Source organism: Rhinopithecus bieti, unplaced genomic scaffold (assembly GCF_001698545.2).
Source record: "Rhinopithecus bieti isolate Rb0 unplaced genomic scaffold, ASM169854v2 scaffold_28547, whole genome shotgun sequence".
In the NCBI taxonomy this organism is placed as follows: Eukaryota; Metazoa; Chordata; class Mammalia; order Primates; family Cercopithecidae; genus Rhinopithecus; species Rhinopithecus bieti.
In genome coordinates, this window is record NW_016813480.1 from 1,622,962 (window position 1) to 1,642,827 (window position 19,866).

General features: G+C 36.5%; 1 protein-coding gene across 4 annotated transcripts in view; it reads right to left on the minus strand.

Moving 5' to 3' along the window:
- The window catches only part of PAN3 (poly(A) specific ribonuclease subunit PAN3), a 127,300-nt gene that overhangs the window by 7,438 nt on the left and 99,996 nt on the right, over positions 1-19,866 (minus strand). For all 4 annotated transcript variants that reach the window (XM_017848497.1, XM_017848498.1, XM_017848500.1 and 1 more), the window contains 6 exons: positions 19,727-19,828; positions 16,238-16,403; positions 15,049-15,139; positions 9,758-9,897; positions 6,521-6,650; positions 5,690-5,754 (listed from right to left, as the gene is read on the minus strand). In XM_017848497.1, coding sequence (XP_017703986.1) covers positions 5,690-5,754; positions 6,521-6,650; positions 9,758-9,897; positions 15,049-15,139; positions 16,238-16,403; positions 19,727-19,828 — 694 coding nt within the window. The remainder of the gene's footprint in view (positions 1-5,689; positions 5,755-6,520; positions 6,651-9,757; positions 9,898-15,048; positions 15,140-16,237; positions 16,404-19,726; positions 19,829-19,866) is intronic.

A 19,866-nucleotide genomic window follows, 5' to 3' on the forward strand; every position in this document is an offset into this window, starting at 1 on the left:
GTCTGAATGGGTTGGGGGAGAAAAGAGCCAAAAAGAAGAAGACAGAGTGAGGGCAAGGAAAGCGACAGAGTGAAGACAAGAACAAAGAATGGGGCATGAGGACAGAAAATTAAGTAAAAGGCAGATTCGAGACCAGGATGAGAAGTAGGTAGGGATCAGACTACACAGCTTAGGTCATGTTTTAAAACTGGGTCTTTATTCTAAGAACCAGAGGAGAAGCTCACCATATGGTTTTAGCACAATCATATATATATGTTTTGCAAAGGTCACTCCAAGGACTTCCAATTAAAATGAAGACTAAATACCCATTTATCTCTGCTCCCTTTCAACAGCCCATCAAATTGACAGTAAATGTCTAAAAAAGGATATAAACACAAGGACAAAGGGATCAGAAAAAGCAACAACAGTGAACAAGAGATAATCATGAACATCTGGAATGCAGAGGCAGATAGGTAAGTGGGATGACTTAGTAGACCTGACAAAACTGAACCCTAATTCTACAGGGGATGTGGGAAGAGGGTGCCCACAGGAAGCAAGCCACCCACACTGGCATAGCTCAGAAACTGAAGCCATAAAGGACTACTAAAAGTGCAAGTTTGGACTAAGGATGAAAATAGGAGAATTGAGAAAAGGTTCTATAAACAGCAAACAGATAACCCATCTCTTAACCCCACCCCCACCTCTGTCTGGCAAAAATCTGGAGGTTTTACTTTCTAAAAAGGGTGAATGAGAGAAGCTCGAGCCTCAGGGATGCCAAGCAAACCAGAAGGTGAAGAGCTGAGGAGTGCTGGATGACACCCTATTGAACAAATGCTTTCCCCTCTGTGTGGTTCCCAAACCTGGCTTGTCAGGCTTATATCACAGACAGCAGAGGTTGGAAGATTCTTTTCAGGGGATGCTGACCTGTCCAAGACAAATGACAATACTTGAGAGTCTACCAAAAACAAACCAAAAATCATGTATAACAACATCACACTGCTTTATCATACAGAAAGGTTCAACATTCTATAATCCCTGCACTCACACAGGCTTCCCATTGGCTTTTAGGACCTTATTTTAATACGAACAGGCAGCTAAGTATCAGAAATCTTTTGAGGAGGAAACAAAACAAAACAAAACAAAATAAAGCAAACTCTTGATTCCTATGAGATACTGTAGGGAAAACAGAACAAAACTTAAAACTAAGACAAACACCAACCACCAGTAAAAATCTATTAATTGATGGCCTCAGAAAAACAAGAATTAGATGGTACAAGACAAATATTCAGAAAACAGAATTGTTCTTGGAAAATAAAATATGATAGCAGAAATTTAAAATTCAAAGAATTAGAAAAAAACCTTTAATTTTAGAAAAATATAATTGAGATAACTGCCCAGAAAGTAGGACAAAAGAAATTAGAGATATAAAATAGAAGAGAATATTTGAAAATCAATTGCAAAGGTCTAACATCTGAGCGATGAGAATTCCAGGAAAAGAAGTTATTAAAGAAACAATGAAGACCATGTCCCAGGACTGAAGGACGTTAAGTTTCCAAGATTAAATGGGTTCACACCTGTTAATCCATCATTATGACTCAAAACCCACACCAAGGAACATCACTGTGAATTTCTGAACATCAGTCACAAACAAAAAACAAAAAACAAAAAAAAACACCAAAAGGAGGAAAGAAAAGATTTATAAAGAAAATGGCTTTGAATCTGCCTGGAAGTTAAAAGGAACAATGCTTCAAATTCTGAACTATCATCACTATTATTTATCTATGTACCGAAAGTACCCACTAACACAATCACTCAAGAGAAATTAGAAGTATAGAAACTGGGAAGGAAGCTATCATTATTTGCAGATGATATAATTAAACACCTGGGAAACTCGAAGAGAATCTACTGAAAACGACCCAAACAGTAAGGTATTAGAGCATAAAATTTAAAGAAATCAAGAATTCTCATATACACAAACAACAAGAAGACACAATGGGGGAAATTTTCTCATTTATAATAGCAACAAGATGAAATACCTAAGAACACACACTCAGTATGCTATAACTATATAAAAAACAACTTAAATACTACTGAAGAATACAAAAGTAGACATCAACAACTAGAATGACATACCATGATCTTGGATAAGATGACTCAACATCTAAAACCACAAATGTTCCCAGAGTTTAAACATGACAAACAGGCTATCTTCCCTATTAAGAAACCATCAGGTTTATTGGTTTTTTTTTTTTTTTAACTAAAGAAGCTGATTCTAGAATTTGTACAGAAAATCAAATAGTATTAGGAAAATAACAAAGTGGTGCCCAATAAATGGAGATAGGAAACAATACTGCTAGATTTCAAAATTCAATTTCATGATTGAATTAAAATAGTATGGGAGAGGCGTGGCTTCAAACCAGTGGGGAAAAGCTAGATTGTTCAACTATTCAATAAATAGCTTTTGGACTACTAGGTAGTCTTGGCGACAAGGGGAGATGGACTTAACACCTTACGCCTGATATAATTTCTAACTACATAAAACATTTTTAATATGAAGAAATGAAACCACAAATGTTCTGGAAAAAAACATGAAATAGTTCCCTCGTCATCTTCGAGTAGAAAGAGGCTTTCTAACTATGATTCAAAATCCAGAAGCATATAATAAATTTGGTCAATTACAGTACATACACAAATGTCTCCAAGGGTGGGAAATGAGCAGTTAAAAAAAAATCACAAAAAGAGTGAATCTCTTTAGCTCTTATATATCAATAAGAAAGACAAACAATCCAACTGAAAATAAAGATGGGCAAAGGATACGAATTGAACAGGACAGAAGAATGGATCAATAGCACAAAAGAGATACTCAAACATGCTCGTTAAGAGTAAATAGAACATAAAACTGCATTTAAATTCAATTTCTCACCTACAAGGTTGACTACAATCTAAGGGTTTGAAAAGAGTATTTTGGTGAGGCAGTCTCATGAATTACACACAGGTAAACTATTCTCCAATAGTTACGAAATTATTGTGACGTACCGACTGACCTAGCAATCACAATTGGCCCATATGTACATATATATAAGATTAAGTATGCACAAGTTAGTCCCTACAGTATCGCCCACCCTAGCAAAGGGCTGAAAACAGCCCAAATGCCCACCCATAAGGAACTGGGGAAATATACTATAATATATCCGCAGGATATACTACTATCAGGCCATAAAGTGTGAGGAGACACACAGCACAGTGGATAGGAGCACACACTCTGGAACCATACTGTCTAGACTAGAGTCCTGGATCATATACTTATTAATTATGCAATCTTCGTTTAAGTTATTTCACCTCTCTATGCTGCAGTTACTCTGTTAAATAGGAATAGCAATGGTAACTCCATCACAGGGTTGTTATGAGGAATAAGTTAGGTCCTATTTGTAAACTATTTTGAATAGTGCTTGGCATATACTAAACATATATAAAGATTTCTAAAATACACAGTTATGACAAAATATACTGTATATGGTTTACAATTTTTATATCTTTAAAGAGGGAGGGGATAAGAATATATAGTTGTATTTGTAACTCTGGAATAATACAGAAGAAACTAAAATATAGACAGATGGGGCAACTGGGAATAGATATTGGGGATGTCAGGTATGAAAGAGAGACTTCTACAGTTTTCACTGCAAACTTTTCCTACTTTTTACTTTATTCATAGACAATCTATTTTAAAATTTTAATTAATAAGAATAATTTTCTGGCTGGACGCAGTGGCTCATGCCTGTAATCCTAGCACTTTGGGAGGCAGAGGCAGGTGGATCACCTGAGGTCAGAAGTTCAAGACCAGCCTGGACAACACGGTGAAACCCCGTCTCTACCAAAAATACAAAAATTAGCTGGGCATCGTGGTGTGCGCCTGTAATCCCAGCTACACAGGAAGCTCAGGCAGGAGAATCGCTTGAACCTGGGAGGCGGAGGTTGCAGAGAGCCGAGATCGCCCCATTGCACTCCAGCCTGGGGGATACAGAGAGATTTCCTCTCAAAAAAAAAAAAAGGATAACATTTCCTGAGGACAATCTAGAATTTTATATGCACTCACAGTATCAATAATGTGTGAAAGTAGAATAATGCCATTTTCAAATTTGCAAGACTAAACTCACCTTTTTCAGGAAGCTACAAAGACATGCTCCACAAAGTCCAAAAAAAATAAAAAAATAAACAAAGAAAAAAAGCAAGAAACCAGGGTATCCAACACAGAGAGATAATGAGAATTCCCAGATAATAGCGAAGGGAAGTTCTAGTTCGAAAGTGTAAGCATGTGCAGGCCTAAAGCGCAACCAGCCCAGATAGGAACAGGAAGGGTGGAAGATCTACAGCCAGTTCTCTAGGTGGGAGGGAAAAAAAGGAACTGATACATTATCTATTTTTGACCATATGGAAAGGTGTTTTGTAACACTAAATACAGAATTCAACTCGTGTGCATGTGTGTGTGTGTGTGCACACATGTGCACATGTGTAGGGAAGAGGATGAGTCATTACCTGAATTATAGATTGGGGGAGAAATCAAGAATAGAACTATAAACATACACTTTAAAGTAAAGAGATAAACGCTAGAAGAAACAGCCAAAAGAGTTTATTAAAAATGGTTTAACATGTATTATGTTCTCTTCATTTAGAAAAATTATTAGGGAAAACATTAAATGAGTCTTTTGACTTAGAAGAAAAGCAAATGGACTTCAATTTCATGGTTTTAAAAAAAAATCCCTCAAGTAGTAGTATTTATCTCTCACCTATCTCTATTAACAAATCAAACATTCCTGAAATGTAACTTACACTACAGTCATAATAATTGCAAATTCTATTCTACCTGTCTTTGACAGTTATGTAATACAAACATCAACTCTGCTTATGTATATATGGTTAACATTAACTTACAAATGAGGTGGAACTAAGTGACAAATAGTGTAAAAGGTAATGCCTTTCCAATGCCACTGATACGATGGCTAAAAAAAGTGTACTTCAGGCCAAGCGTGGGACTCACGCCTGTAATCCCAGCACTTTGGGAGGCCAAGGTGGGTGGATTACCTGAGGTCAGGAGTTCAAGACCATCCTGATCAACATGGGGAAATCCCATCTCTACTAAAAATACAAAACTTAGCTGGGTATGGTGGCGTGCACCTGTAGTCCCAGCTACTCGGGAGGCTGAGGCAGAAGAATCGCTTGAACGCGGGAGGCAGAGGTTGCAGTCAGCCGAGATTGTGCCATTGCACTCCAGCCTGGCGACAGAGGGAGACTCTGTCTCAAAAAAAAAAAAAAAAAAAAAAAAAAAAAGTGTACTTTAATAGAAGGTGAGAGGCATGCAAAAATTAGACATTTCTCAAGTATTTAAACTGACCAGGGTAAACTGATATGAAACTTCTTCCTCAAAATGAAGATAGGGTAGAGGTAGTATTAGTCATAAAATGTGCCCTCACGTGCAAACCACAAGAGATTTCTAATGCAGCATATTTTCTGTAAGTATACATGTGTGTAAAATTCATAAGGACAGCCACACCTAGGCTGTTGCAAAAATAGCACCTTAACAGCTAACACAACCTTAAGGTCACTTCACGTAAGAATTTTCTCTCTTCCCAAATAAAACCAGGCATACTTATTCTTATTATGCAAAATAGTGCTCTTGATTAAAAATATATTGTAAAATACTGTAAATCCTTACTCCGGCCTCTCATTGATTGTTCCCAATTTTGCTAGGAGCCTAAACAGTCTTCCATTTTGAACCTCCTATAAAACATTTTAAAAGAGAAAATGTTAATGTTCCAGATAACTGAACATAAAAGCCAAAATTTTCAAAAACTGGTAACCTGTACCAATATTACCTTTAAACGATAAATCCTAACACCCCCACCTTTTGGTTATACTTTTAAACAAACACAGTATGTCCATTGCATTTCATAATGGTACTCAAGAAGATTATGGTACTGTCCATAGGAATTGGAAAAGTAACTCACATGAAAAACCAAGATTTTTGTCACATGACTGTAGCTAAGCCATGAATGAAAAGAACAGTGTCCAGAGGACATAAGAAATTAAAATACCACACATTCAGAGCCGACAAAAATATCTGCAATCTTAGCAAATAAGGCATTATATTGAGTACAATGATTATTTTGTGTATATTTATATACACAGATGCAAGTTGAGTGTACATTCTTTTAATTACACTCTTTACTGGCCAGGCGCGGTGGCTCACGCCTGTAATCCCAGCACTTTGGGAGGCTGAGGCAGGCGGATCACTTGAGCTCAGGAGCTGGAGACCAGCCTGGTCAACATGGTGAAACCCTGCCTCTACAAAAAATACAAACATTAGCTGGGTGTGGTGGTGTGCACCTGTAATCCCAGCTACTTGGGAGGCTGAGGCAGGAGAATCACTTGAACCCGGGAGGTGGAGGTTGCAGTGAGCCGAAATAGCACCACTGCACTCCAGCCTGGGTGACAAAGCAAGACTCTGTCTCAAAAAAAAGAACAACAAAAAAGTTACACTCTTTACCTTTGCAAGGTCTTCCTCTATGACATCATTTCTCATTTGAGCAGCATCCAATTGAGTATAAAATCGAGCACCAATCATGGGCATGATGTCATTTACACTTCGCATCCTGTTTTGGTCAGTCAACAAATACCTACCCAAGATAAAAGAGGAATTACTTGAATGTCCAACACGCAATTTAAAAAACAAGATAACCCACAAACACATAACTGTTTCAGCGGCCATCATCTTAGCACATAAAATTTTGAAAACATTTTAATTCATGCAAGTCAAGCTCATTCTTAAAGCTTAAATATTACATTTCATTCCTCTGGAAAATTGTAAGAGCCAATGGAGAAACAGTAAACATGTCTCTTCTCTACATTTTCACTACTATGGAAATGAGAAAGAAAAGTGAAGTAGGGTTTCACTTACCCATTTCTATTCTCAAACCCTCCTTTACAAAAGTGCTAGATGAAAAGAGTGTTACAGGTCAGGTGCAGTGGTTCACACTTGTAATCCCAGCACTTTGGGAGGCCAAGGCAGGTAGATCACTTGAGGTCAGGAGTTTAAGACTAGCCTGGCCAACATGGCGAAACCCTGTCTCTACTAAAAACACAAAATTAGCTGGGCATAGCGGCAGGCGCCTGTAGTCCCAGCTACTCAGGAGGCTGAGGCAGGAGAATCAGTTTAACCCGGGAGGCAGAGGTTGCAGTGAGCCGAGATGGCACCAATGCACTCCAGCCTGGGCAACAAAGCGAAACTCCATCTCAAAAAAAAAAAAAAAAAAAAAAAAAAGGAAACAAACAAAAAACAAAATAAATTAAGAAAAGAAAAGTTTTGTGTGTGTGTGTGTGCGTGTGTGTGTGTGAGTGACAGAGTCTTGTTCTATTGCCAGGCTGGAGTGCAGCAGCGTGATCTCGGCTCACTGCAAACATCTGCCTCCCAAGTTCAAGCGATTCTCCTGCCTCAGCCTCCTGAGTAGCTGGGACTACAGGCCCGCGCCACCAAGCCCAGCTAATTTTTGTATTTTTAGTAGAGACGGGGTTTCACCATGTTGGCCAGGATGGTCTCGATCTCTTGACCTCATGATCTGCCTGCCTTGGCCTCCCAAAGCACTGGGACTACAGGCATGAGCCACCGCACCCAGCCAAAAAAGGAAAGATTTTTTAGAAACTTTTTTGAGAGGACTAAAAGGGGTGGGTGAGGGGTGTGGAGCTTTTCCTGTTGCTCTTCAAAGATTAATTTTCAAAACTAAAACTGGGTTTTCAATTTTGCTAAATCGAATGAGCCTAACTTTTTAAGAAGCTGTCCTCTGCTCTAAAACTTAATTTACAAGGTATCATGACATACTCATTTCTGAGAAATGCAGTAACACACAGCAGAAGGAACCAGCTAAATTTCTTCTATCATTAGAACAGTGGAAGAAAATACTACATATTTCAAGGGTTACCCTGTTAGAACACAAAGATTCTCAATCATCTATTGCCGCTTATTCTATAGGTAAGCCATTCTTGCCCTTTCTCATGAAAGCAGTCTCCTACTCCTTCACTCTTCTGCTTATAATTCTCTTATTTTCTTCATAGGTCTTATCACTACCTGAAAATATCTCACTGGCTTTTATGTTTATTTACTCTTTATTCCCATTAGGGTGTAAGCTCCAGGAGACGAGAATTTTGTTCACCTCATTCAAAGTATCCTGTATTTGGCATATAGTAGTCATTCTTTTTTTGGATAAATGAATAGTTACACCCATGTGAATAAACTACATCTTAGCAATTCATCTGTAATTATGGACATATTTGTACCCTGCTAATCATATTTAATGTTACTACAGGCTATGTGACTTTGGCAAGTTATTTGATCTCTGTGGCTCAGTTTTGTATCTCTAAAATGGGACTAATAATGGTACCTAATTTATAGGGTTATTGGGAGAATTAAAAAAATTAATTCCCATCAAGCAGTTTGAAAGGGCCTGATACATGGTTTAATCACTCCATCAATTTTAGTTTGTGGTTATTATTAAAGTATGGCCTTTTTGTTTATCCTTTTTTTATTAAAGAAAATTTCAAACATTTATAATACTAGAATAGTAATGTAATGAATCTCCATGTATCATCACCCAGTTTCAATAATTATTAACATATGGCTAATTGATTATTTTTATGTCCTCTATCCCCACTTTTTTAAAAAGGAAAATTTAGAGATTATAACCTGAAATTATTTGAGGCATCCTAGGTATTTGCAAACTAAGGCTAGGAATCACTGTTGTGATCATAAATAAAACAAGTATTTTTATTGAAAAGATAAATCATCGTATTTGAATTTGATTATGAATAGGATCCAGACAACCACTGGCTTCTAGTGCTGTCACAAGCAGGACATTTATGCCAGTGTAACAAACAACAGGTGGGCAATCCCACCCTCCATCCCCCAATTCATACCCCAGGGCTGGTCCAAAAAGAAACTGGATCATCCAGGGCTACACAGAAAGATCAGAAGGGGCAGCTGTAAGCTAAAAGAGACTGTTGATTAGCACCTCTTCTCTAGTACAGCTCATAACTGTAATCAAGGTTGTGGTTGCCCACCCTCTGGGATCTCTCAGTAGTAGCTATATCTTAGGGAGAAGTCCTTCTATGGTGACAGTAGTCCACAACGGGTTTCTCTTAAGCCAAATTAATCTCAACTCCATACTCAAGGATTATCTGGAATCTTAAGACACTGGAGTATAAGCATGGGGGTCTCCACACAAATGCTTTCCTGAATGGGTGTTTTGGCCAGAGTACATGACTGGATTGCACCTGAGGCTTATTCATGATGGCTTTCACACTCTCTAGAGCAGCACTATCCAACAGAACTCCAAGATGAGGTAAATATTCTATGTCTGTGCTGTCCAATTATGTCAGCCAGTAATTACATGTGGCTGCTGAGCTCTTGAAATGCGACTAGTGTAACTGAAGAAGTAAACTTTAAATTTCAATTAATATCAATGTAAAAGGTCACATGTAGCTAGTGGATACCAATAAACTTCTACTGGGTACCCTTTGACCAAATGTTTAAAACATCAATAACTAATTTAAACACACTGGTTTATCAATTTATCAAATAAATATTTATTTTGCAATAAAAATAAAGAAATAAAGTTTCTGTTTTGTTTGATTTTAAATAGTGGGAACCAAAACAATCACTTAAAACAAAAAAAAAAGCTCTGTCTTATCGCAAATAATCATTCTATACAATTTATCATATATTAAAACTTACAAAATCAGATTCTTCAGGTCAGAGGAATAGTTGATTGTCACCAGTTCCATGGCTTTCTGTAAATTCTCTCGCTGAATTCCTGCCAAAGAGTTGCAAGCCAAAGCCAACACAACTTTTCCTAATGATATCAGATCTGCTTGCTGACATGAAAGAATAAACATAACTTTTAATTTTCATTTCATAGGTACTCATTTCATACACTGACACCACTGCCTAAATGGAAAAAGCATCATTATAAATAAGCTGCAGGCAGGATTCTCAAACAGCGGTGCTCCTCAGAATTACCTGGAGCTTATTAAAAAGACGACTTCTGAGCCTCTCCACCAGATATTCTCGCTGGGTGGGTCCAGAAAACAGCTCAACATTTTTAAAGCACCCAGGTAATTCTGATGAAGGTAGTTCTAGGTCCACGATTTAACAGACTTTAAGCAATTCCCATGCCAACTACAAATTGCCATTTTTTAAAGTTTTTCTTTCTAACTTTTCCTTATTTAAATAGAGCTAATATTCTTCTCTATTACAACAAATTTAAGGGTACTATACATTTGATTTGCTACGGCCACTATAACTTAAGATACACACTTTTCTCATTTTCTGTAACTCCCAGAATATAGTGTGAATGTGAAGGATTATTTGAAGAAAAGTTATCCTGTTACAAACATTAGCATTAACCAGATTTTAGAGCAAATTCTCTAGAACATCAAAAATGCTGCAAACCTCAATGAATGACATCCCATCTATCTTTGTTTCCAAATAGACTATTTTTACTCACACTATAACAGATCTTTAAGCTCTGGAACCACCAGCTGCTTTCCTAAAACCTCTCCCCCTCAAGATTTACCATTATGAGGCTTTCCTTCTAAAAGGATTTTCAAAAGACAGCTGTCTGAATTAAGTCCTTTATCACCTATTATAACTCCAGGAAACAGTATGGTCATCCCAGGTGGCCCTGATTTGTAAGACGCTATCAACAACTACATGCCTTAGAGAATGGAGTACTTCAGAATTAACATGAAACCACCTGAAGCAATTATTTGCAGATCTTTAAAATCTGAGAACTCATCTAAATTATTAGACACATGTTCATTTACTGAGCGTTAGTTTATTATAAGGAATTTTCAAGCCTAGCTGTACATTATCATCACTTGAGGAGTTTAAAAACAAAACCAAAATCATCTAGTAGCCATCCCCTCGTCTCAATTTTGGTATAATCAGTCTGGAATCAAAATCTAGGTATTGGTATTTTTCTAAGCTTCCACAAATGATATGCAGCCAGGATTGAGAACCACTGGTTTGTTGGAATATTTGTAACTTTAAGGCAATCATGAGTGAAATTCTAGCATTATATGGTTATCCTTAACAACACCCTACCCAAATAATGAGTAAATTTTAACATTAAACTCCATTACTAAAATAACATTTAAAAGTTCATACTAAAAAATTTATCCAAAACTAGCATTTGTGAATCTGACACTGAACAGGAGATAAGGAGACAGACTGATTAGGTAGACAAACTACTTCGAATCTATTAGAAAAGATCCAAAGATTCATGCCAGAAAACTTTGTAAACTTCACTGGTGGAAGAGTCAGGAGACCAGAATGGCAGGAGGGAAGCTGGCATGGGAAGGAGTACTATTACTGTTGCCATCATTTCTGTTCGCTGGAGGACACTGTGATGAACTCCAAAAAGAACGCCTCTCAATCACACTTTAGATCAAGTAAAACATTCCAAGTTATATTCATGAAATTATAGAAATCTCAGCCAAAAGAAATCAGTGCATGTAAATGCCAACTATAAATTTCTATGGGCAATTCAATTCAAAGTATCCAGCAAAGCACAGCAAAGACTGTGGCTGTTTATCACGTGTTTCAGCAGCAGATACCAACACCCAGTCTTCCAACTCTTCGAGCAGCAGAATTTTCAGTTTGTTCCACCCTGAACTGATGCTGTATTAAGCCTCCCTCCCAGAATATTCCATCATTCTCTATTACGAGACAGAAAACCAAAATGATCCAAGAGAGCTGAAGAACCAGATGGGTTTAAAAAATAAGAACATCTGATTTTCAGTACATCTCACCACCTCTCTAAAGCGGACTCAAGGTGAGAACATCCGCTTTTAGAAATAAAGTACACATGTGACACAGTCCAGATTAAATTAGAAGTTTTTTTAAACAAAAGAAGTTAATAAAATCTTAATTAAGAGAGTTTCACACCATAAAACTCAGTAACTCTCCTTTCCTTATTTCTCAGCTAAATAATTTTCCATTTGTTATTTTGCTTCTTACCTCCATCTGGTTTTCCCCCCATTTGTTGAATTCAGGAGATTTGCCCCCCAACTGATTTTCAGTTTCTTCCTGATTCTCGACTTCTTGATTTCTTTTTCTGATTCTATCTATGGCTCTACTTATGTCCATTTTACTCAAAGTCAGTCTCTATTCACGTGTCTGAAACAGACTATGAAAAATATACTACAAGAAACAATGCACTCCTCATGTATCTCTTCTCTGTAAAATCACACTCCCCCTTTGGAAATATCTTTAATTCTTTCCTATATCTTACTATAATAAACTATATTAAAAAATCAGCTACACATATATACCCAAAAACAGAAAGCCTGATATATATCCTTCAATGCTGAAAAAAATTAAGAGGTGATAATTAATTGAAGGTTGCCTGATTTTATGAATGAAGGCATATCCTGACTTACAAATATTAATAAGTTACCCTAAATGCTTACATAAACTTGGTTGTTTGGAACTCAAGAGATTTTTTTCTTACGAAAAGTTTTGTTTTTCAAGGTAACTACACAACCCATAACATACCTGAAAAGGAACCCTATTGAGAAAAGAATGAGGAGCATGTGCAGTTTTGTTTTTGTTTTTAATGCAGACAGGGGTTTCTAGATACTTACATTAGAAGATGATGGTACTGCTCTAAAATGTGTAATTTTCCTTCAAAATTTAATATTATCTGCTTGGATGTATATCCAAGTGTATATAATCTCTAATATTTTAAAAGTCAATAATCTGTCACTTTTGGAAGCATAAAGGTCATAAAGAAAAATTAATCAGAGCCAACTAGTTAGGCACTAAGTATAAGAAGATAAGAATGACAGTAGCTAAGAAACAACATCTCCAGATAAGAAAGAGGCAGCAAATGCCCTCAGGCAGAAGAACACAATGCTGCTGTTGGGGGAAAAAAAGAACTAATCACATTCCTCCCCGTATTGCCCACTAGATGTTGCTATCAACCAGAACAGCTTGGCTGCTGCTGAGGTTAGATGGGCACAAGCAGAGGGGAAGGAGGATGTGAAACGTCTGCAAACAACTGAATGCAATGAGTGCCTGCAAGTCTTTGGGACTGCACTGTCTGTGGTTTACCAGCAAAAGAGATTTATGCATGAACTGAAATACTAAACAGTGATTAGACTCTACCTCTCATTTTATCCTTTTTGTTCTAAAATTCTATCAGTGAATTAAAATCTTCTTCTAAAACTTTAAACAAAATAAGTTGAAAAGAGAAGAACAATAAGGTGTTTCTCCATGTAATTAAGAAATTATGCCTTAGAGCAAACCTTTGTAAGTTAATAAATGTTCAAAAAACCCAAAAACTTCTTATACACAAAGAACTAAAATTGTCTTAAAATCACAGCTGCCTATCCTAATGTGAAGCATTCCAATACAAACTGAATAACCTATTTACTTTAGTTTTGTTACCTGCGGAGTAATCAAGGCAAATGCAACTATTCTTTCTCTGAGATGGAGTCTCGCTCTGTTACCTAGGCAGGAGTGCAGTGGCACGATCTTGGCTCACTACAACCTCCGCCTCCCAGGTTCAAGCGATTCTCCTGCCTTAGCCTCCCAAGCAGCTGGGACTACAGGTGTGTGCCATCACGAACCTGGCTAATTTTTGTATTTTAATAGAGACGGGGTTTCACCATGTTGGCCAGGCTGGTCTCGAGCTCCTGAGCTCAAGTGATCCGCCCACCTCAGTCTCCCAAAGCGCTGGGATTACAGGTGTGAGCCACCGCATCTGGCCTAAAGCAACTGTTCTTAATGCTTGAAGAAATACGTTCTTATTATTCAATACTTTATCATTTAAATCAGGAAATAAGCAGCAGCAAAATAGCTAAGAAACATCACAAGGCCTAAATCAACACTAATAAAATGAAGTCAGACAATAATCAAATACTAATAATGTATAAGAAGTGAGTGATATGTTCTGACTAAATTTAAAAAATTACTTAGAAAATGGCAATCCAACAACAAACCTCTGAAAACATTTCTAAAATTTTATGACTGGTAGTCAGACAAGTGTTCTAAAAGTAAAAATAATAGGTGTAATTAAAGGAGTGAAAAAGAAGGGTGTCATTTAATATAATCCATTCATTTGACTAGTCTGTTTTAATCTATCTATGCTTAGGACACGTTTCCTAAATCACATAAATACATTTTCATTTTGAACAGTTAAGAGTCTGACATTGTCATGAGGTCGGGCACAGTGGCTCGTGCTTGTAATCCCAGCACTTTGGGAGGCCGAGGTGGGCAGATCACCTGAGGTTGGGAGTTCGAGACCAGCCTCACCAACATGGAGAAACTCCATCTATATACTAAAAATACAGAAATAGCATGGTGGCGCATGCCTGTAATCCCAGCTACTCAGGAGGCTGAGGCAGGAGAATCCTTGAACCTGGGAGGCAGAGGATGTGGTGAGCCGAGATCGTGCCATTGCACTCCAGCCTGGGTAACAAGAGTGAAACTCCGCCTAACAAAAAAAAAAAAAAGAGTCTCTGACATTGTCATGAATTCCCCTTTATTCCAACCTATAAGGGCTCTACACTAAATACATCATAATGGTTAAGAAATACCAGCCTGGGCAACATAGTGAGCCTCTATCTCTACAAAAAATAAAAATAAAAAAAATTTTAGCCAGGCACAGTAGAGCACATCTCTAGTCCCAGCTACACGGGAGGCTGAGGTGAGTGGATTGCTCGGGTCCAGTTCAAAAGCTGCAGTGAGCTGACTGCACCACTGCACTCCAGCCCAGGTGACACAGCAAGACAGAAGCAAAAGAAAAGAAAGGAAAAGAGAGAGAAAGAAATAAAGAGGGGAAAAGAAAGGAAGACAAGAAAAGAGAGGAAGGGGAGGGGAGATACATGTTCAAAGTCTGCACAGAGACCACTCCAAAATAAATTAAAATCTAGGCTTAAAACACGGAAATACTTTAAAATGAACAAAATTTGTATTTAATAAAGGAAAACAAGTAAATATCCATGTTAATTCTTACTCACCTGGTACTGGGCCATTAATGCCAATGGATTATTATTTTGACTGTTATCAAATGTTAAAACATCAAAAACTCCAACACAATTTACTCGCAACCTTTAAGGACCAGATAATTTAAAGAAAATAATTAAAATAAGTTTTTTTAAAATTGCATACTCATGGAAAAGTAACATTTCCCAAAATATTAGGAAAGATCTCAGAATTGAGTTTAACTTCCAACCTACCCCACACCACCTCCACCAACCACCATTTTGGAAATGGGAAAATTAAGGCTCAGTGATAAACCTACAGCTGTAAAAGTCAGAAACGGACAAAGCCAGAACTATAACTCACATCTCTTGACTAACAGGTCAGTGTCCTTTTCACCATTCCAAGCTGTTTATTAGTTATTCATAAAAGAGAACTAGTTAGCTTTCTAACACTTGCAAAAGATGTACCAGACACTGTTCTAAGCATTTTACATGACTCATTCAAATCTCTGAATAACTTTTTGAGGGGTACCTCATAAATAAGCAGAATGGAGTTAGTAGTACACTTGTCTAATAAGGTTGTCGAAACACAATTTGAAGAAGTAACTTGTTCAACGGCATATCAATAGTAACTATCAAAGCCAGGATATGAACTTAAATAACTTGGTACCAGATCTATAGCTCTATGCTATGCAGCCCAAGACAATCTTAAAATTACAGCAACTCAAAACTCAGGTGAAGACAACACTGATAACTGTACTAGCTGTTCTCAAAGTATGTGACTCAACAGCAGCAACGGCAACATCTAGAAACTTGTTAAAAATGCAAATTCTTAGGCCCCAGTGCAGACTTATGAATGAAAAACTCTTGGGGTAGGGCCCAGCAAGCTGTGTTTTATAAGTCCTCCAGGTGATTCTGATTCATGCTAGAATTTGTGAACCATGGTGCTACATAGAAAAGTTGTACTGATACTATTTTGAGATTCCCCTAAACCTAACCACATATACTTCACTAACCTTTCCCAAGATTTTTGGTTAATAACCAGGCATTTTATTCAGAATTCAACATTTTTTTTAAAAAAAAGCTTACAAATGAATTCAAAGTCATAGAAGTTCTTCTGGATGGAATATATGCAAAGGCAGAATTAAAACAATCATGTTTTGTTTACTAAGTTGTCAAAGGTAAGATGCTCAATAAAAGAAACCAAAACTCAAAATGCTAGTACCTTGTTTTGCCAGTTATCAGAATCTTTGTTGGATCCATAACTCGACATGCCAAACCTGCTGTATGAATGGTACGCAATGCAGAACTTAGTTGGACAATATATGCCCAAATAAGAGATTCTGGCAATAATCCAGCATGTTGCCTGGGCAACGGTCCATCATGTTGACCTATACAGCAAAGAAATCCAAAAAATGACATCTTAAGCAATCAACTAAAAGACTAAAATATTAAAACCAAAATTAGCAAAGATAATTCATGTACACTCATGGCACAACATGTCAATTTATATATGTGTGTGTATGTATCTGTGTAATTTAAGTTTAATCTATTGCCCAAAGGTTCCTGTCTGAGATTATGACTTTTATATTGTTACCAGCAACAGGGCTCTCACTGAAATGCTCTTTTCTGTAACCATATAATTATTGAATAAAAATTATTTAAAGTAAGAATTTATATTTAATTGTTAACCAAATAAATATAAAAACAGAAACTGCAGAGGTTATTCCACTTAAAATGTGGCTGGCTAATCCTACCCTGTATTATTATTTAGGCATGTGAGAGCTGTTCCTTGTGTGGCTTGATGAAAATAAAAGTCTCTACCATCACTGATGTTGAATGTTTGTTTTCCTTATACCACTCAGCCCCCTCTATCACAAAGGTGTATTCTATCAACTCATTAAGTGGTTTTTGATAATATTTTCTAGGTCATTGTTAATATATTGTAAATCAGTAGAAAAGGAGACACATAAATTTAATCAAGATTTTGTAATTATTCCAAGGAATATGTCCTTACATTCTTTTCTTTGTAGAGACAGTTTTGCTATGTTGCCCAGGCTGATCTCCAACTCCTGGGCTCAAATGATCCATATTTCTCAGCCTTCCTAAGTGCTGGGATTGCAGGCATGAGCCACTACGCCCTGCCGACCCTATATTCATATTGTTGTAAAACAACCTTTTGTGAACCAGTTATAAAAAGCAACATAATTAAGTGGTTAATTATGTACTTATAATAAATAACAAATATGTACTTATGGCTTGGAATAAAATTTCCGGTAAGCAGCACATACAAAATTCAAAAATAATTATCTCTCAATTTGGACAGAAGATAATACACTTTGGAAATATGTGTAAGAAGGTTCAAAAAAATGGCACTGGTAACAAATGCCAAAACAATCTTAAAAATGACTATCAATCGTTTAAATGAAACTATTAATAAATGTAGTAATAAGGAAACAGAGTTTTTACAGCAAACATATATATATATATAGTGCTTACTGTCTGCCAGACTCTGTTCTAGTTGTTTTACTGATATAGACTCATTCTGAATCTTGTATCACCTCCATATGGTATGCTATTCTTCTCATTTTCTAAATTAACATATTTCTTATACTTTGCTATTTTTTTCATTTGTGCTAAGATAATAAATTACATAGTGTAAGAAAATGGTAGGCTTTTATGCATGTATGGTATGGTTAGGGAAGTTACGACTACTCAAACAATACTTTAAAATATTAGAAAAAAGGACTATTTCCTATGAAAACGTAAACATTAGTATATTAATCAGTGAACACCAAAAACAGAATAATTACGATAAAAAAAATGACTGGAAAAGAATGCTATAAAAGAGTGGGTCTCAAAAGAAACCACTCCAGCATTTGGCAACATCTGGAGATATTTCCGGCACCACAACTGGGGCAGAGGCGGATTGCCACTGGCATTCAGTAGGCAGAACCAGGCCCTTCAGTAAGAAGAGGCCACTATAAACATTCTGAAATGCACAAGACAGCCCCCACAAAAATTATTATCCAGCTCAACATGTCAATACTGCTTAAGTTGAGAAACACAGTTATAAATTAAAGCCAACAGTCATTTCACAGGTGCTACTACCAAAATAAATTTGAGCAACAACTATAGTCATCTATAAGAAAAGTTGTACCACATCCCCTTCCACAAAATTATGCATGTGTCTACAGATGACATAGCAAAAGGAAAAAAATGACCACATTCTATGTTAAATGTGAAACAGCCATGTAACCACAACTTTCTTTTTTCAACTGTCAGAATGCAAAAAGTGAAGTAACAAGTAAACAGAAGTAATCTATTTTTGTCTATAATCAGAGTCTTTAAAGAGAGTTGCAATCTGAAAGATACTAGAATATGGACTCAAATCTTTCTCCCCTCCTCTTTAATTTTCAAGTCAAGAAAACTTAAAAGATTAAAAGCATAATGTGATGCTTCTTTCTTGCCCCCAGAGACTGAGACCTTCCCCAAATACATAAATTAATGAATAGAACATCTCAAAATGGATTTGTTTTTCTCTGAAATCATTTACCCTTTAACACACATTTGTTAGAATTCAAGTATTCTGGTTGTTTGCAAAATCTCAATGATAAAACAATTCTTTAAGTATATATTAGAAAGGGGCAAAAAATAAAATATTTCATGTTTAAGGAAAAGTTACTTAAAATTCTATTTTGAAACCTTAGATTAAGATTAAGTAACATGGAATCCAACCTTCAAACAAAAGCATTTGTTTAGGGAAATAATTACCTAAAGAACAATATAGTCATAGTAGGAATCATTAAATTATATTGAGAGAATATAAAAACTACAGGGGAAATACAATAAAGAAAAGATGTAATATGATATAAAATGTTAAAACAAAAACAAAACAATGCAAAAGGAGATGAAAACAAAACAAAGCAAGACTGGAAAGAAATGTACTAAAAGATTCATAACGGTTGCACTTAGGCGGGGAAGCCATAAAGACTGTTCCTAATAACTAAGCTATTGAATTTTTCAAGACACCTTTATTAAGAGAGCATTATAATTTAAAAGAAAACATTTTAAAGAGAAAACAATTTTAACACATTCCCAGTTATTTAAATATCTGATATCCATGGGAGTCTTCAAAATCTATCTTATCTTAGTCAATATGCAAAATACATTATTTCCTAACTTCTTGACCATCAACTCTTATTTCTTTGACATATTTTTGAAATGTGATATGGTTTGGCTGTGTCACCCAAATCTCAACTTGCATTGTAACTCCCATAATTCTCATGGTGTTGTGGGAGGGACCCGGTGGGAGATAACTGAATCATGGGGGCAGTTTCCCCGATACTGTTCTTGTGGTAGGGAATAGGTCTCATGAGATCTGACGGTTTTATAGGGGGAAACCCCTTTCACTTGGCTCTCATTTGCTTTTCTTGTCTGCTGCCATGTGAGATGTGCCTTTCACCTTCTGCCATGATTGTGAGGCCTCCCCAGTCACAAAGAACTGTAAGTTCATTAAACCTTTTTCTTTTGTAAATTGCCCCGTCTCGGGTATGTCTTTATCAGGAGCATGAAAATGGACTAATACAAAATGCAACAGTCTTTAAACTAAATGATTACAGGGAAAAATTATACATATTTTAAAGCAGAAAACTACTCTTCCACAGAGCAAAAGCATTAGTCAAAATATAGTTTGCCTGTATCTTTTTCTTACCCCACTTTCTCTTGGTGAAATAGGCATCAGCATTAGGGTCATTAAAGTGTCTGCTCATCATAGTTTCTCCTCCAGCATGGAAATCATATGCAAACACAAGAGCTTAAAATAAAACACAAACACTGATTACTGAAAGCTGG